This window comes from Lepidochelys kempii, chromosome 15, assembly GCF_965140265.1.
Source record: "Lepidochelys kempii isolate rLepKem1 chromosome 15, rLepKem1.hap2, whole genome shotgun sequence".
Classification (NCBI taxonomy): domain Eukaryota; kingdom Metazoa; phylum Chordata; order Testudines; family Cheloniidae; genus Lepidochelys; species Lepidochelys kempii.
In genome coordinates this window covers 11,972,640-11,989,990 of record NC_133270.1, presented here as the reverse complement: position 1 = coordinate 11,989,990, position 17,351 = coordinate 11,972,640, and the positions used below count along the sequence as shown (strand labels likewise).

Sequence of the window (17,351 nt, the reverse complement as noted above, 5' to 3'; positions counted from 1 at the left end):
TTACTCTGAAACCAATAAAATAACATTGTTTTGGTTACAGGAAGAAAATAATTTGCCAGCCTAGGCCACTAACAAGGACATGATTAGCTGACATGGGTAGTAAAGAACCATCTATATCACTAACAAGTCACAAAGTTGATTCAATGTTAAAGTGTAAATGGGATTTAATTCAGCTAGTGCCAAGCCAGATGCTTTGCTAATTTTTGGACCTGCCACAAAAATATCAAATTACCTAGTTCAGGGTACCTGTCATGTGGACATAGTCAGATCTGTTTAATGATTTAAGAAATAGTTATTACTTTTCTGATTACAATCATTGTTGTTTGACGGTCATAACTTAATCATGTTCAGCTTCTCAGCAACCTCCATCATGGTTAATGCCTGCAGTGACAGATTGAGTTTGTCCCCCTGATATGTAGAAGCAAATTTTCAACCCTACAACTGGCCTCCAGAGTTGTATGCCAATTTTTGAAACATGTAAATATGGTAGTTTGTTTTCTCTGCATGATTTAGACAGTGGGGAACTAACACGCCTGTACTTTTGTCAGCACAGACATTTACATGTGCAAAAATAGATGCTTAGAATATGAGATCAGTTCTGAAAATTTGCCTTTTGGTGGGTCTGTTGGACAATGTGATCCGTAGCAATTTGGCTGGCTCTAGTCATGGCAAGACCATCTCTAGAAATGGTTTCTCTCTCTTCTTTCAGAGTAACAGCTGTGTTAGTCTGTATTCGCAAAAAGAAAAGGAATACTTGTGGCACCTTAGAGACTAACCAATTTATTTGAGCATAAGCTTTCGTGAGCTACTACCCAAGATCCATAAACCTGGAAATCCTGGCCGCCCCATCATCTCAGGCATTGGCACCCTAACAGCAGGATTGTCTGGCTATGTAGACTCCCTCCTCAGGCCCTACACTACCAGCACTCCCAGCTACCTTCGAGACACCACTGACTTCCTGAGGAAACTACAATCCATCGGTGATCTTCCTGATAACACCATCCTGGCCACTATGGATGTAGAAGCCCTCTTCACCAACATTCCACACAAAGATGGACTACAAGCCATCAAGAACACTATCCCCGATAATGTCACGGCTAACCTGGTGGCTAAACTTTGTGACTTTGTCCTTACCCATAACTATTTTACATTTGGGGACAACGTATACCTTCAGATCAGCGGCACTGCTATGGGTACCCGCATGGGCCCACAGTATGCCAACATTTTTATGGCTGACTTAGAACAACGCTTCCTCGGCTCTCGTCCCCTAACGCCCCTACTCTACTTGCGCTATATTGATAACATCTTCATCATCTGGACCCATGGAAAAGAAGCCCTTGAGGAATTCCACCATGATTTCAACAATTTCCATCCCACCATCAACTTCAGCCTGGTCCAGTCCACACAAGAGATCCACTTCCTGGACACTACAGTGCTAATAAACGATAGTCACATAAACACCACCCTATACCAGAAACCTACTGACCGCTATTCCTACCTACATGCCTCCAGCTTTCATCCAGACCACACCACACGATCCATCGTCTACAGCCAAGCTCTGTGATACAACCACATTTGCTCCAACCCCTCAGACAGAGACAAACACCTACAAGATCTCTATCAAGCATTCTTACAACTACAATACCCACCTGCGGAAGTGAAGAAACAGACTGATAGAGCCAGAAGAGTTCCCAGAAGTCACCTACTACAGGACAGGCCTAACAAAGAAAATAACAGAATGCCACTAGCCGTCACCTTCAGCCCCCAACTAAAACCCCTCCAACGCATTATTAAGGATCTACAACCTATCCTGAAGGATGACCCAACACTCTCACAAATCTTGGGAGACAGGCCAGTCCTTGCCTACAGACAGCCCCCCAACCTGAAGCAAATTCCCACCAGCAACCACATACCACACAACAGAATCACTAACCCAGGAACCTATCCTTGCAACAAAGCCCGTTGCCAACTGTGTCCACATATCTATTCAGGGGACACCATCACAGGGCCTAATAACATCAGCCACACTATCAGAGTCTCGTTCACCTGCACATCCACCAATGTGATATCTGCCATCATGTGCCAGCAATGCCCCTCTGCCATGTACATTGGTCAAACTGGACAGTCTCTACGTAAAAGAATAAATGGACACAAATCAGATGTCAAGAATTATAACATTCATAAACCAGTTGGAGAACAGTTCAATCTCTCTGGTCACGCGATTACAGACATGAAAGTTGCGATATTACAACAAAAAAACTTCAAATCCAGACTCCAGCGAGAAACTGTTGAATTGGAATTCATTTGCAAATTGGATACAATTAACTTAGGCTTGAATAGAGACTGGGAGTGGCTAAGTCATTATGCAAGGTAACCTATTTCCCCTTGTTTTTTCCTACCCCCCTCCCCCCAGACATTCTTGTTAAACCCTGGATTTGTGCTGGAAATGGCCCACCTTGATTATCATACACATTGTAAGGAGGGTGGTCACTTTAGATAAGCTATTACCAGCAGGAGAGTGGGTTTGTGTGTGTGTGTGGTGGGGGGCGTGTGTCTGAGAAAACCTGGATTTGTGCTGGAAATGGCCCAACTTGATTATCATACACATTGTAAGGAGAGTGATCACTTTAGATAAGCTATAACCAGCAGGAGAGTGGGGTGGGAGGAGGTATTTTTTCATGCTTTGAGTGTACATAAAAAGATCTTCTACACTTTCCACAGTATGCATCCGATGAAGTGAGCTGTAGCGCACGAAAGCTTATGCTCAAATAAATTGGTTAGTCTCTAAGGTGTGACAAGTACTCCTTTTCTCTCTTCTTTCTCAGTCTTTGCTATGCTGCATGTGAAGTAGGAGCTCAGAGGGGAAATAACCCCCTCAGTGAAATGGGTTTGAGGCCGTGGAAATAGGGGAGGTTTGGGGCAGTCGTGTTTGTAGGGTTGGATTGTATATTATTAAATAAATTATTCATATGATTAAACTCTCAAAATACATGTCCACTCTGATATGGGACTCTAGCAAGATTTGAGGTTCTGCTGAGCTATCAAAAATAATCAAGTGAGCTGCACCTCTGGAGGTGATGTCATGGAAAGCTGTTTCTTTCTGAAATTATGGCATCAGTTTTGTTGGCTGTGATTTAAAAAAAGATTTTATGGTAGGATATGTCTGAAATCTAAGGAAAGTGGAAAATGATGGCCCAAATTAATGGACAGCACTTTTCAATGCTCTTCATTCTAAACTAAAAATGACAGTTGAAAAAGTGAAGTTCTTTCACTGTACTTTTTTAGGGAGTAAATTCTGCTCTCAGTTACAATTGTGTAAATTTGGAGTAACTCAAATAACTAACTGGGGTTATTCCAGATGGACATGAGAGTAAATGAGAATGGAATTGGGTCCTCTCCTATCATATGCAGAGTATTTCTTCCCTAGGGACCACATGGGATGAGAAGAAATTTCAGTCTCTTTGCTCTTGAGTCCAGAGTTTCCCAACTGTGCTTGTCTTATATTAATGATAAACTGAAATTTGGACTATAGCCACTGTTCTTTGACTCTGGAAAGATTATTTAAGAGGGTGAATTTTGAATATGGGCTATAAAATATCAGCCAAATTCTGCTCTCAGATATCCTGAAATAAATCCAGAGTAACTCCATTAAGGGCAGTGGACACAAGGCCAGTATCCCTTGGGCAGGTCATTTTCACTATATCAGCAGCTTTCCCTAACCCCTTACTAATTTTCTCCCCCACGCAGTAAAACATTTCTAGCTCACAGTGACATTCAGTTGTGCCTTCAGACAGCAAAACCTTCCTCTATTGTTTCAAAATCACAGCTTTCCCTCCTCCCTTCTTCAAATTCCTTCCTATGCAGAAAACAGAGGAGAGAGTTATGCTAATCCTTAATTTGATTTAAGAGAGCCAGAGAGAAATGCCGAGCATTTCACTTACCTCCTCACGGCCAGGCAAGCAGGGAGCCTCCACCTCTTCAATTCATCAGTGTCAATGTTCACATCCACTAGAGCTTCCCTGTCTCTCCAGTGGCCCTTTTTCACACCAGTGTCTAGCTGGAGAAGCTAGACAGCAGCTGCAGAGGCATTAAACCAAAAGCCCATGTGATGGAGAAAATTTGTTTGTTTCCATTTTCTTCTTTAAAAAAAAAAAAAAACAGAAGCACTTGTCTGAGTCCTGTGGTCCCCTGGCGTGAGACAGGGAGGTGTTTAGTGATCACACAGAAAGGACAGGACTGGAGGAGTCTTTTGCTAGCTGTAGTGGGAGGAGTCACAGGGACAGAGCCTTTTTTTAAGTCAACAGAAGGTGGGGGTACACTAGAGTTACCGCCTGGCTGGTATTTGACCAGCCTGGCTGAATTTTTAATATGGATTTGCCAGAAAAAAAACCAAGTAATCTGCCAGGGTTTTTTACATAGGTCTAAAGATTTGCTTTATCATCCCAATACACTGGGCTATCTAATGTTAAAAGTTTGTGTGCCCAGCTAAAGATGCTGCAGTGTTCCCACTTATGCAGTTTAAGCAATAACAGATCGAAAGTGTTGAAAATACAGCAGCTGGCTGCCCACTAAAACACAAGCACACTGGGCATGTGTGAGAGAGAGATTAAATCAGAGTGAGTAGACCTGCAATGTTATCAATCTTACCTATACGTGTTTCCTCTCTAGATACTATATGTGGCTGTTGAATGTGGGGGTCACGGAGTTGCCTTCCGTTTGGGAGATGGGGTTGGGGCAGGCTTGCCTTGTGCAGGAGAGTGGGGTGAAGGGGGCTGTTTTTTGTTACATTTCAAAAGTGGTAGCCCTAGAGTACACTGAAAGGAGGACCACACTGTAGAGCACAGCTCTCTAGGTCTGAGGCGCTTGCTAACTTGCAGAGGCATTGTACTTCGGGATTGGCCATCTGAGGAGACAGAGCCTGGATTGTCACACGTGCTCTCTAGGGGAATAGCTGGGAATGTGCTGCTGCTTAGGAAGAGGAAAGGCAGTGCTGGAAGCATGCTCATTGGAGAACTTCACTTTCTCCTCTTTGCTCTGTCTGCTAGACAGCTCTCTTTGTATAAGGAGCTATGTCGCTGGTGTATTGCACACACATTATATAACACACATGCACATACACACACTGTACTGCATACTCTACCTATACACACACACACACACACATTCATTTTACTCTTCCATTTTTTTTCTGCAATTGGACAAACATGCAGGAAATCAGCACCAGGCTAGATTAGTGTTGATTATTTTTATTATTAATTTTACTGTCCATATTTCTTTCTAAGGTGGTGATGCTGTAGTGCTAGACTCCACTAATATACATTTTAGAACAGTTCCCTGGAGAGAGAACAAAATTCAGTTTAGGTAAGGGGGGATATAATAGAGGTCTATAAAATAATGACTGGTGTGAAGAAAGTAAATAAGGAAGTGTTATTTACTCCTCATTACACAAAAACTAGGGGTCACCAAATGAAATTAATAGGCGCCAGCAGGTTTAAAACAAACAAAAGGAAGTATTTCTTCACACAACGCACAGTCAACCTGTGGAACTCTTTGCCAGAGGATGTTGTCCAGGCCAAGACTATAACAGAGTTCAAAAAAGAACTAGATAAATTCATGGAGGTTAGGTCCATCAATGGCTATTAGCCAGGATGGGCAGGAATGGTGTCCCTAGCCTCTGTTTGACAGAAGCTGGGAATGAGTGACAGGCAGTGGTGAGCTGAAGCCGGTTCGCACGAACAGGTTGTTAAATTTTGAAGCAGTTTTAGAACTGGTTGTTAACCCGCTTCCCTGCAGGGGGCGCTGAGGCTTTGATAGCTCTGGCTGGGAAATGGTGTAATTCTCCTCCGGCCGCCGGGGGCGCTGTGCTGCAGGAGCCACGTGGGCTGCCACCTGGCCCTGGGCATGAGCCCTGGTGCTGCTCCTGCTCCCCCGACTCCTGGCCCTGGGGCTGCCGCTGCTGCCTAGTGGGTCCCCGGCTGCTCTGCTGCGCTGCTCCGAGCCGCCCGCCCTATGAGTACCCACTACCCTGCCCGCAGCCAGCCCCCATCTCCAGCCACCCCCTGCACCCCCTGCCTGCAGCCAGGCCGCATCTCCAGCCACCCCCTGCCCACAGCCAGCCCCTGCCTCCAGCCACCCCCTGCACCCCTGCCCACAGCCAGCCCCCATCTCCAGCCACCCCCTGCCCACAGCCAGCCCCTGCCTCCAGCCAGCCCTGTACCCCTGCCCACAGCCAGCCCCCATCTCCAGCCACCCCCTGCACCCCCTGCCCACAGCCAGCCCCTGCCTCCAGCCAGCCCTGTACCCCTGCCCACAGCCAGCCCCCATCTCCAGCCACCCCCTGCACCCCCTGCCCACAGCCAGCCCCTGCCTCCAGCCAGCCCTGCACCCCTGCCCGCAGCCAGCCCCTGGCTCCAGCCAGCCCTGCACCCCCTGCCCGCAGCCAGCCCCTGGCTCCAGCCACCCCGCACCTCTGCCCACAGCCAGCCCCTGCCTCCAGCCAGCCCTGCACCCCTGCCCGCAGCCAGCCCCTGCCTCCAGCCAGCCCTGCACCCCTGCCCGCAGCCAGCCCCCATCTCCAGCCACCCCCTGCACCCCCTGCCCGCAGCCAGCCCCTGCCTCCAGCCACCCCGCACCTCTGCCCACAGCCAGCCCCTGCCTCCAGCCAGCCCTGCACCCCTGCCCGCAGCCAGCCCCTGCCTCCAGCCAGCCCTGCACCCCCTGCCTGCAGCCAGCCCATCTCCAGCCACCCCTGCACACCTGCTTCAATGAGGGGGGGCAGGGAGCAGCTGGGATCCACACATGTGCACACCCTAGGGTGACCAGACAGCAAGTGTGAAAAATCAGGACAGGGGGTGGGAGGTAATAGGACCCTATATAAGAAAAAGACCCCAAAATTGGGACATCTGGTCACCCTAGCACACCCCCAGGGAGTGACAGGGACCCACACACATGTGAAACAGAGCTCATTTCTAGTTCAGGCCCATCTTTTTAAAAAAGAAAATTAGGTAGGGTTAACATACGTCCGTATTTTCCCGGACATGTCATACTTTTTGGTTCTTAAATTTATATTTTTAAATTTTAAAAATTCCTCCCAGGAAAATATGGAGGAATGGTAACCCTACTGGTACAAAAAATACATTCTTTGGCACATCCCTTAAACCAGAACTTTTTATAGGGAACCGGTTGTTAAGATTTTGGCAGCTCATCACTGGCGACAGGGGATGGATCACTCGATGATTACCTGTTCTGTTTATTTCTGTTGGGGCACCTGACATTGGGCACTGTCAGAAGACAGGTTACTGGGCTAGATGGGCCTTTGGTCTGACCCAGTATGGCTGTTCTTATTTGAGAATACATTTATTTTTCTGTTGCTTGCATTTTTTCCTTCTCTCTCTCTACTTCACATATTTTCTTCTTTGACTTTCCTTCCCCTTTGACATTTTCTCAGTGTTTGTCCCTTTTACATCTATAGAATTGACAGACCATTGCACTTCTTTCACAAATAGTCATTGTCCAATAGTAAGGTGACCAGATGCCCCATTTTTTAAAGGGACAGTCCTGTTTTTTGGGACTTTTTCTTATATATGCGCCTATTACCTCCCACCCCCAGCCTGTTTTTGCACAGTTGCTATCTGGTCACCCTATCCAATATCAACATCTTACAATCTTCCATTTACCTGTGAAATAAGACATTTCATTGCCATGTTAATGCCTACATTATCCTACTCATTATTTTCCTTTGTTTATTGATTACCTTTTCTTTTAATTTTCTGGAGCTGATCAGAGACTTTTCATAAAGATGCATACTGCATATTAGTAGCCTCAGAGACTATGTGGTCCTCCTGCCCAGATCACTAAGACCTTTTCTTAGCCATATTTCACCACTGGTACATCTCCACTGGAGGTAGCAATGGTGGAAGCTGTAGTGTAGACAGGACATGGGAATTTTTAACCAGCAAGTACGGCTACACTACAAGGTGGTAAAAGCACATGAGTCCTGTCTACATTACCACTTCCACTACTGGTCTCACCAGTTGAGCTGCACTATTGATGGAGTTTTCAAATGTAGATATGGCATAGAAACCTGCTCTCACACCTAACACATAAATAAAAGGTAAGCATTGAATCTCTCAGTAAAAGGGACATTTTTCCCCAAGCTGTAGGTTTTGTCTTCTTCAGCATTGTTTACATTAGAAAGGTTTGCCAGTACAGCTATACTGGCAAACTCTCCTAACATAGACACAGCTTCTGCTGGGGAAAAAAAAGAATGCTTTTGCCCATACAGTTTATACCAATTCCCCAAACAGAATATGTTATGCCACCAAAAACATCTTTTTGCCTGTATCATTGCATTTACATTAGGGCTCTTATCAGCATGGAAATGTCATAAAAATAATCACATCCCAATCAACATTGTTTTACCAGCAAAAGTTTTCAGTGTAGACCTACCAAGTCTTAATAAAAATTATGATCACTTTAACAAAAAATCCTGGGAGATTATTGCTAGAACTTTTAAATCTTGCAAGGTACATGTGTATTAAAAGACAATGATCGGTTTTGAAATCTTTCTAGAAATAATGTTTTGCTTTTAGTTTTCAATATTCCTTTTACTTCCCATTGCACACGAGGCCATCTCAACTACAATGCCAAGGGAATGCAACCAACAGAACAGAGTCAAAGTCAGTTTCCAGATATGTGAAAGGACAGTACATGGATAAAGAAACCATAAGTGTGCAGGTTAATCTGCTGTTCCATAAAGAACAAATACTGTAGTTACTATAGAAGCTGTCTTATCTCTTGGTACTGTACTTTCACAATAGTAGATTTGGGAAACAGCACCTTTAACACTGACCAACTTTCAAAGAAATTATAGTATTATCTACAATGTTCTAAAGGATCATCTTTCAACATATTTTCTCCAGATTGTATTCTACATAATGTTTCTCCAGATTGTGTTATACACAATGTTTGCTTTTGAATATTTTGGGGAAAGAGACCCAAGGGTAGGAGACTGAATATTAGAAGTGAAACAGTTGAGGCAAATCAAGTGTGGCAGCTCTCTGGTAACAATATTAGTTTTGTTGTGACAATGCAACAGTTTATGGGCACTATTCATATCTCCACAAATGTTCCCATACAAACTCATCTAATACAGGCAAGAAGGGATTCAGCATCCCTTTGCTGAACAAAAGCAAATCTTTCCCTCAGCTCCACCTCCTCCTGCAAACAGGAAGTCTTCAGTATGGCATTGCCCTTTTGAATTGATTATACCATAGGCACTCCTCCTCCCACAATAATTTTAAGGAAGCTGTATATTGCTCTTATAGGTGATTAAATACCCCAGATTAATTTCAGCATTTAATAACCACAAAAGCCATTTATTGTTAGATTTCAGTGTTATAAAATGTTATTCAGAGTATATGCCCAGATTAAAATAATCCCTAAACCCACAATACATGTTGAAAACTTTTTGTCCCTTGAGATTGCTGGAAGATTCTGTGCTGCTGCATTTTTACGCATTCTATAAGTGTCATTTTGTGGGGTGAGTGTCTAGGTGAATAACTGTTTGTAACTGCCATCTATTTGGGATGATGCAACTGGACTCTTTCACCCCCTAATGCCCTTGTGTAGGACAGGCCAGAATTTTACCCATATTGAAGGCATTTGATTTCAGCATTTGATCAAGAAACTTTTTTAATATTTTACATTTTATGTTGTGTTATATAAAGAACTCTTGTCTTTCTGGTCTCCAAACACATTAGAAACATTTTAATACATACATACATACATACAACCTTCAAAGTTGATGCAGTAAGAGGACAGCACATTTTGCTATGGACTCATCTGAAGTAGCAATATTCTGTCAGAAGACAGTGTGTCATGAAAGTAATAGGGATTTGCAACAGTGCAGCATGCTTCAGAAAGACTGCATTGGTTTGCTTGTTACATGTTGCAGCACAGTGCAGTGTGCTGTAGAATACTGCAGGAAGATGCATGTTACACTGAATTGAGACATTGCAGGAAGCTGTGGTACACAAAACAAAAAGGACTGTAATATGGATTAGCTGCAGCAACTGGGAATTTCCCATGTGCCTTCTTGGGAAGATGAATTTGGTGATAAAAAGTTCTGGTTTCACTTTTCAGCCTGGAACTGAAGTATCACACATCTCTCCATAGCTTCTTACTAGTCTCTGAGACCCAAGCCATGGTCATTGCCTAGAGTTGCCAACTCTGACTGAAGCTATCCCAGGAGATATTTTTTTCCAACATGACAATGTCATTTTCGTAAAATATCCTATTAAAATCTCCTGGATTGCTTTTAGTAGTCACCAGCAGATTGATGCCAATTCTGGAAAACTCCAGGCCAAACCTGGAAGGTAGGCAACCCTATCATTGCTTCATCAAGGTCTCAGCCTGGTTTCATACTCCCAAACAAGATGAAGACAATTGGAATGGTTTACATGATGTCAGAGTAGTGACTGTTTTCCTTGGCGAAACTATAGCGTAACAGTCTTACTTCACGGCATGAATGAAATTACTTAATGAAACTATCAGAGAAGGAAGATTCGTAATTTGCCAGGAAAAATACTGTAATGTCTTAGTGTACTTGGAAGCAAGACACAAAGCCAGAATTACCAGGTAGTAAATCCATTAACTAAGAGAACACTGGTGCCTTTCTTATAAAATGGAGGTCCGCAGTTAATATAAATGGAGTCTAATTTTGACACATCAAGCTAGGGAATCACAACTACCATGAATATATTTTTATAAATAAAGCTTTCACATTTAAACAGAGATTCATATTAAACTAAATGCTCAGATTGCGTTGGAACCTTTGAAGCTAATCTTGAAGAGTCAGGCATAACCACAACTCTTATTAGAGCTGGTCAGACTTAGTTTGCCTAATTTCAAACCCACTCAAATAGCACAAGTACACAAGTTAAATTCAGATGGTACTGGGTTCATATTCCACACAGGAGAAAGAATGACAAAAGAGGAGAGAAGAAAAAAATCCACTAAAAACAATGTAATAGATGGAACAGAGAATGGAGAGAGAAAAGGGCTATTAAAAATAGCTATTGTATCAAAGGAATACATCAATAAAATGTCATCTATGGGGAACTCACTTAAGGCAGCCTTTATTTTGAGGGGATTAATTTATCCTAAATCCATAGCACAGTCTTTCATATAGCTGAACTTTAAAAAAAATCACCTTGGGAAAATGGCACAGAAATTTTCACCAGTCTCCCAAAATAGTTTACAAAATCATGAACTCCATGCAGCTCATCCAGCCCTGGTTCTCATGTTCTGAAATTGAGCTGTGAAATGTATTTCATAAGAAGAGAGATTTACTAAATTCTCCCTGATGTATGGGATTAAAATTCTACCCTTTGGGACTTCAGTACTCCTGCTCCTTAGCCAATAGATGTTTATTTACCACCATATAACCAATGAATAAATCAACTTATTCATACAATCTCATTGTACAAGCCTCATAAGTATATCTAACTGTATAATTTAGAAAGCATAATTTCTTTTGAAGAATACAGTGCAACTTCAAAAGGAAAAGGGAGTAGAATTAGACCTTCATGTAAACTCTGGATTGTGAGATGAGATTTATGCAAAGAAGGCATGACAGAATACAGCCACAGTCAGAAGAATGATGCCATTGATGTTCACAACATTTCTCCAGATTGGCCTCTCAGAAGTGTCAGTCAGTTTCTTCTCCATTGCTTCCTGTTCCTCTTTGCTCAGTTTGGGACCTTTTTTCTGATCTAAGCCACAGAACCAGTTGTAGGCCTTCTTACAGCATCCTTGCTCTTCATCACCTTGTTCTGTGATAGAAAAAAGAGCACAGTGGTCAAGTAACGTGGTGTATGTGGCTCCATAAGACTGGCATTAAAACAAGGTCTCAGTGATACAGAGTATTCTTTATAGCATTGTTTTTCGCATGCGGCCATCAGGGCCTTTTCTTGCGGCCACAGCCTCCTGTGCTGTGATTGGGAGGGGGGGGGTCCCACAAAGCAGTAACCCTCTCCCAGGGCTGCTGCCCCCACAACCCCCAGAGACACAAACGCTGGAGGTGCAGGCAACTGGTGAATTCCCCACTTTCCTGGGGGCAAGGGAGGCAGGCTTCATGCTCCATCCACACAGTGGCAGGCTCTGGTTCCAGTCTCCGGAACCAGGCTCACCACCCCCACCATCATCACTGGGCCCTGCTGCCTCTCTGCCCACCTCCCCATCCAAGACTTAATTTGTCCCAGGGCTTGCGGGAACTGAGTAAGTCTGCTGTGAAAATGATACTAACAAACATACAAATACCACTTTTCACAGCAGAAGACTTACCAGCTAGCAAGTCTTAGGGGGGGAAAAAGCGCAACCAAAAAAGAAAAAGAAACAACAAACAACAACAGAAAGACAAGAACACGCAAAGTGCCTTATTTGTGTTTCTATTCTGTTTAGGTCCAGTAAACAATACAGACAACTGTAAATTATTTTTATTACTGAGTCTGGAATAAAACCCTACATAAATAAAATACAATGATTTGGACATGTATACGTGCATATTTATTTGTTTTTCCAAAAGTTAATTATTTTAGGAAAAATTGTCAGCACAGCCACCAGCAAGAATTGGTGGCTGCACTCTGAGGCCACCAAAAAATTTGTTGTGAGAAGCGCTGCTTTAGAGCCTCTCGTAAGTGAAATAACAGCTCCAATTTGTGGTCTTAATGATGAAAAATGCTTAAGGAGAGATGGGGGCTGTAGGATCAGATGAACACTATGATTCCACAGCAGACATGCAAAGTGAGTGATTTATGATCACCAAATTGCTCTGTAGCTATTGCTAATAATTTTGAACCCTACAAACCCCTGTGCTTTCCAGTTCACTAATTGTTTGTTCTCAGTTTGCAGTGACATAGCTGAAAATAATGGTAGCTCACAAATGCTAGAGATCACTAAGTTGATTCAAGCACATTATAAATACTTAAACATACAGGATTGAAAAGTGTTGGGTACAGAGTAATGGGCCAGATCTTCACCTCCTGGCCCTCTCTAACTACATCTCCTTATTCTTTGTGCTGCTATGGAGTAGGGAGAGAGGAAGGGGCCACAGGGAGCCATATGGGGCACCCTGGGTCAAGGCTGCACAAGGACAGCCCTAATTTACAACAGTGAACAATCTGGCACAGCAAAGGTCCACTCTGCCGCATCCACTCTCCTTCCCTTTTCTCCAACTTGCTCCCTCTCTCCCTTACATGGGGTAAGGTTAGGGAGGGCAGCTGTGTAGGAGGCAGCTCCAACTTTCTGATTGCAGAAAGATCTCCTGCTGGGGGGATTCTCCACCAGCTGTCTCTGGCTGATTTAAGACAACTTTGCCCCGCTTACATGGTGTGCACAGGCCTTGGAGGATAGAGACACCAGCCATGTCTCTTCAGCCTGAGATTGAGAAGTAGGTCACTGATTTGTGCAGGGTTTACATCTGCTTATTCAAATTTTTTTGTATTATTTCTCTTTTTTATTAAATGGCTGAATTCACTGATGCTTTCAACCTTGTGGAAGTGAGCTTTGTGTCAGAGCCTGGAGACAGGCAGAGTTTTGTGTAAATTTCCCAATGCAGTTCTGGCAAAACACCTTCACCCTGCTGTGCACACCACCTTTGCTGTTCCAAAACATACCCCCCTACACACCACTTCCAAATGCATCTTCATTCTGTCCTTTAAAGTATAAGGCCCACACACAACTCTTGCAACCACATCACTCCTGAGCTGTACCACCCCATTTTGTTCTAGCCCTGGGCTTCTCACCTAATTACATGAAGGCTTTTGTGCTGTGCACAAAAATCAACTGGAACTAGATTGTCATCTTGTAATTAATTTCACGGACAATCTACACCAGATCCAATTAATGGACAGTGGTGAAAAATCTGTGCATTAACTCTGCCTACTAGCCCTTTAGCATCTGAGTTTTCATGAGAGTACAGGGCACTTTCACTGTTTCTTCAGGAATGAAGTTGGGAACCTCAAATACACTGATGGCTTCCACAGATCTTAAAAGAGAATGCTATTCAGAAATCACCTGATACATCATCATTGCTCTCAGGTTCCTCAGTCTTCTCATTTGCATCCAGGTCAATACGTTCCTCCTTGCTGTTCCGCAGAGACCAGCACAAGCGGTAAAGCTGCCATTAATCAAAATGAGTTTACAAAGCTGCAAGCCTTAGAATGCCGAGACCAGCACATTGAGATCAGATTAGGACTTGGGGTTCTCATGAATGTTTGCTAAATAATATTCAGGGATTAGCAAGGTTCTCGTAAGACCGGGGACAGATAGTGAAGGAGATTATTCCTCTTTCCCTTTCTTAACACCTTCATCCCTTAAGTCTTTGCTACAATGCACAAAATGCACCATCTATTGTGTGTGTGTCTCAGAAATCAAATTCCCTTCTTATTGCATATTTTTGCACTACAGTAGAGCTTCAGCGTTATGAACACCTCTGAAATGTTTGTAATTCTGAACAAAACATTAGGGTTGTTCTTTAAAAAGTTTACAAATGAACATTGACTTAATACAGCTTTGAAACTTTACTACACAGAAGAAAAATGCTGCTTTTCACCATCTTAATTTAAATGAAACAAGCAAAGAAAGTTTCCTTACTTTGTCAAATCTTTTTTTTACTTTTTTTTTTTTTAAGTAGTTTACACTGAATATAGTACTGTACTGTATTTGCTCTGTATGTGTGTGTGTGTCTTTGTTGCTGCCATATTGCATACTTCCAGTTCCAAATGAAGTGTGTGGTTGACTGGTCAATGCACAACTCTGGTGTTTGTAAAACTGCGGTTCCACTGTACATAATGTCTCCAAGGTGTTGCTAGTTACAGAGTACTCTCCAGAGCACTGGTTTTCCTAGCAGAGTGTGCTCCATTTCCAGAGATATCTGGACCAAGGAATAATCTGAGGAAGATGCAAAACTTCTCTCTGAACCCAGTTAACCAGGAGGATCCTATATAATTTGTAATTTGTATAATGTAAAATTCAAGGGTAGAATATACTTAATGCTACTTTCAGTGTAAATTAAAGTGACTGACTGGTTTCATAGATCTCCCATATCTCGGGGAGCAGGAGAGCAAGTGAAAGAGCAAGAGAGACAATGATACTCACATGTACATCAGGAATGGGTTTAGTTATCAATGAGATACCCAGAATGATGATGGTGGAGATCCCAAAAAGGATTATAGCGAAGTACAGGTAGTGAATTCCACAAATGATCTTTGGACAGTTGCTGGGGTTTACACAGCTTCCAGTTCCATAGGCAAACTCTGCAATCATTCGAACCAGCCCAATGACCAGCCCAACAACCAAGCCCCAGAAGGCACCCTTCGAAAGAAAGTAACAGGCAGATTTATCAGAAAGCTGTTGTGGATATGTAAATACATTACCTTCTTTAACCTACTAATGTCAATGCAATGTGCACTACTGCCAGTGGACACGTGAACAACCTACAGCACCAAGGGATTAAGAACAGAGAGAACATAAGCCTTCTTATTAACCAGACGCAAACCAGTTATTAAATTGAACTCCTAGTGTAAATGCACATCATGTACTGGCTAGGAAATCCAAGAGAATCTCCAAAAGCCTTTGAAAAGGTCAAAGTGCTTTCCCTGGCTTTAAAAATAATTCTTCTCTTTATATAACCACACCTTAGAACCCCGCCTCCCTCCCCTACAAATGTAGGGTGACTGTAGGGTGGCTTGGGAGGATTAGCCTGTACACGCTACTATGTTATTCAAGGTTTGCTCCTGAGTGCTGGGTTGCTGGCAAGGGTTTTTTTAAAAGAGCAGCAGCACTGCAGTGTTTGTTTTGAAAAGAAATTATCTCTCAAGAATGAGATGAGTTTTGCGCTCAGACATTAGAAGAAAAGGCTCTGCAACCTCGACATGTCCCAATAAAAATGCTAGATTCTTTGGCCTGTGATATGAAGGTTAGACTAGATGATCACAAAATTCCTTTCTGGCCTTAAAATCTATTAAATCATTACAATCCTCTGCCCCCACAGCACAGCTCACATTCAAGCTGTTTTTGAAGTTTGCAGACTGTCGGATGAGCTTCTAGCATTTTAGATCCTTATCTGAACTCATGCTGTGCAGTAACTGAGATTTTTCAAGATCTGTTTCCCTACAGGTGCTCCCCTGTAGATGCAATAGCATCCCTGCACCTGGGATTGGAGATCTTCACTAGCAGGACCTGTTAGGCCGCACATGGGCTCCTCCTCCCAGTCTCGTGCTGAGAGTGGCGTCAATATAGCGCTATGTGGTCCAACTGCTGTCAGTTCCTTCTCTGCCGCAGAGTCAATGTTTGAACTCTGAAGCAGTGGGGAGGAGGGCGAGTAGTGAGCACCCATAGGAAGACACATCTCAAATAATCTCAGTTGCTGCATAGGTGAGTAACTCTCCTCTTCTTCAAATAGTGTCCCTATGGGTGCTCCACTGTAAGTGACTGGAGAGCAGTGCCCCTAGTTGGAAGGCTGGGAATGATCTCTACTGAGGAGGACAGGCCTGGGTGTCCTAGTAGGGCACCTGATGCCATGTTGTGGGTGATCACGTACTGATGACTGAAGGCGTCTATGGACACCCAGGTGGCTGCCCTACAAATGTCCGTAATCAGCACATTATTCAGGAAAGCTATTGATATGGAGAGCAATCGAGTGCCAGATAGGGGCCGAAGTTTGTGATGTTGGTAGCAAAGGTGGATGCACCCCAAGATCCATGTAAAAAGATGTTTGGATACAGCTGAACCTTTTGATCTTTCAGCAATAGAGAGGAATAAAAGTGGCCATTGTCTGAACAATTTGGTTCTGTCAAGGTAGAAGGCTAGTGCCCATCTGACCTTGGGCTGGTTACCATGTGGCTCAGGGAAGAGGAAGGGAAGGTGGATAGGTTGGTTTGGATGGAATGAGGATGGTATCTTGAGTAAGAACTACTGGTGAGGTCAGAACATGACCTTATCTTCATAGAAGATTGCGTACGGGGGTGGGTGCGTGGGGGGAGTATGCCGACAGGGCATAATCAGTGGACAGACTGCCATGCACAAGAGGTTAGGATACCATATCTGTCGTGGCCATGTTGGGGCTCTGAGGATGATCCTCACTCATTCCACTTGTATCTTGTTGAGCACTTTGAATGGTACGGAAAAGGGTGGGAATCCATAGAGGAAGGCATCCCTGAGAGATTGGTGACCTAGACCTGCTCTTGAGCAAAATTGTGGGCATTTGGTGTTTTGGGGAGTGGCGAACAGATCTATGTTCGGAAATCCCCAGCAACTGAATGTGTGTTGTAGGGTTCTTGTGTCCATCT

The 17,351-nt window shown here is 43.6% G+C and overlaps 1 protein-coding gene across 5 annotated transcripts in view; it reads right to left on the bottom strand.

The window, feature by feature from the left end:
* Positions 1-9,389: 9,389 nt before the first annotated feature.
* LOC140898814 (sodium/glucose cotransporter 1) overlaps positions 9,390-17,351 on the bottom strand; it is an 84,677-nt gene continuing 76,715 nt past the window's right edge. For all 5 annotated transcript variants that reach the window (XM_073313267.1, XM_073313268.1, XM_073313266.1 and 2 more), the window contains 3 exons: positions 15,160-15,375; positions 14,077-14,179; positions 9,390-11,834 (listed from right to left, as the gene is read on the bottom strand). In XM_073313267.1, the coding sequence (XP_073169368.1) occupies positions 11,617-11,834; positions 14,077-14,179; positions 15,160-15,375 (537 nt within the window). In that variant the 3' untranslated portion in view covers positions 9,390-11,616. The remainder of the gene's footprint in view (positions 11,835-14,076; positions 14,180-15,159; positions 15,376-17,351) is intronic.